The sequence below is a fragment of the Bison bison genome, unplaced genomic scaffold (genome assembly GCF_000754665.1).
Source record: "Bison bison bison isolate TAMUID 2011002044 unplaced genomic scaffold, Bison_UMD1.0 scf7180017469551, whole genome shotgun sequence".
NCBI lineage: Eukaryota > Metazoa > Chordata > Mammalia > Artiodactyla > Bovidae > Bison > Bison bison.
This window is the reverse complement of record NW_011376540.1, coordinates 1-987: the sequence shown is the minus strand read 5'-3', so window position 1 is coordinate 987 and position 987 is coordinate 1. Positions and strand designations below refer to the sequence as shown.

General features: G+C 72.5%; 1 protein-coding gene across 1 annotated transcript; it reads right to left on the bottom strand.

Moving 5' to 3' along the window:
* LOC104986289 (collagen alpha-1(III) chain-like) lies at positions 1 to 895 on the bottom strand (the record flags this gene model as incomplete). The annotated part of the gene is made up of 2 exons (XM_010836841.1): positions 1 to 68; positions 262 to 895. Coding segments are annotated over 2 exons (638 nt in total), but the record flags the coding sequence as incomplete, so codon positions are not given.
* Positions 896 to 987: the final 92 nt, after the last annotated feature.

Below are 987 nucleotides of genomic sequence, written 5' to 3'. Positions count from 1 at the left end.
GGGCGCTCCTGAACTGGTGCCAGGCTGGAGGCCGGGCAGGGGTGTGTGGCCTCCCGTGTCTGTGTCACCTGGAAGTAACAGGGTGTTGGGGGAGCTGGGCTGAGCCACCCCGGGGCCCCTGAGCAGGGGGTGCCTGTGGCTGGGATGTTGGGCAGCTGGACCAGTCCCTGCGCCCCTCCTCAGACGCGCGGTGGGCAGGGTGGGGGGAATCCACAGCCTTCCGGGGACTGGAGGCCCGGGGGTAGGGCCTGGTCCGCTGACCTCCGCCTTTCTGCTTCTCTCTCACTGGACGCTGCGACCCGCAGGGGCTGGATCGGCACCTGCAGCCGTGGATGGGGGCGGCGCGGCCAGCCCTGGGCGCCCCCTGGCCTGCACCTGTGCCACTTCGGCCGCCCAGAGGACCGCCCGCCGCTGCGGGCCCCCTGGAGCCCAGCCCCAGGGGCGCCTCCCCGGGGGGCTGTGTGCCGGCTGCACTTGGCTGCCTCCAGCCTCTTCCCCAGCCTCTCGGGGCCCGAGCGGGGCACCAAGTAGGCCACTCTGGGGCCCCGGAGGGCTGGGCTGCTGTGGACCCTAGGGGCCCCGGGGCCTCCGTTCCACCAGCCACAGCTTGACTTGATCCCCAGCCTGCCAGGGCCCGTGACCCTGCGCCCTCCCGGCTCAGGAGGCCCCCGCCCGCCACAGAGGGTCAGACCCCCCAGGCGGGGGCCCCCGAGCTGCAGGGGCCACCACAGCCTTCTGGGCTGTCGCTGCCCCCACACCTGGCCCCCTGCCTGACCAAGCACTTTACGCCAACTCCCTTCCTTCCCAGGGAGCCTGGCCTCTGTGGGCTGGGCCGGCCGGGTGGGGGTCTCAGGCAGCCCCTGCAGGTCTCTGCACTGCCCCCTCCCCTGCCACCCTGCACATGAACTGATGCCTTAAGCTCCTGCAGCAGCCAGCCAGAGGAGACCCCAGCCCGCCAGCCCTGCCCCGACGGTCTTCCTTCCTTCT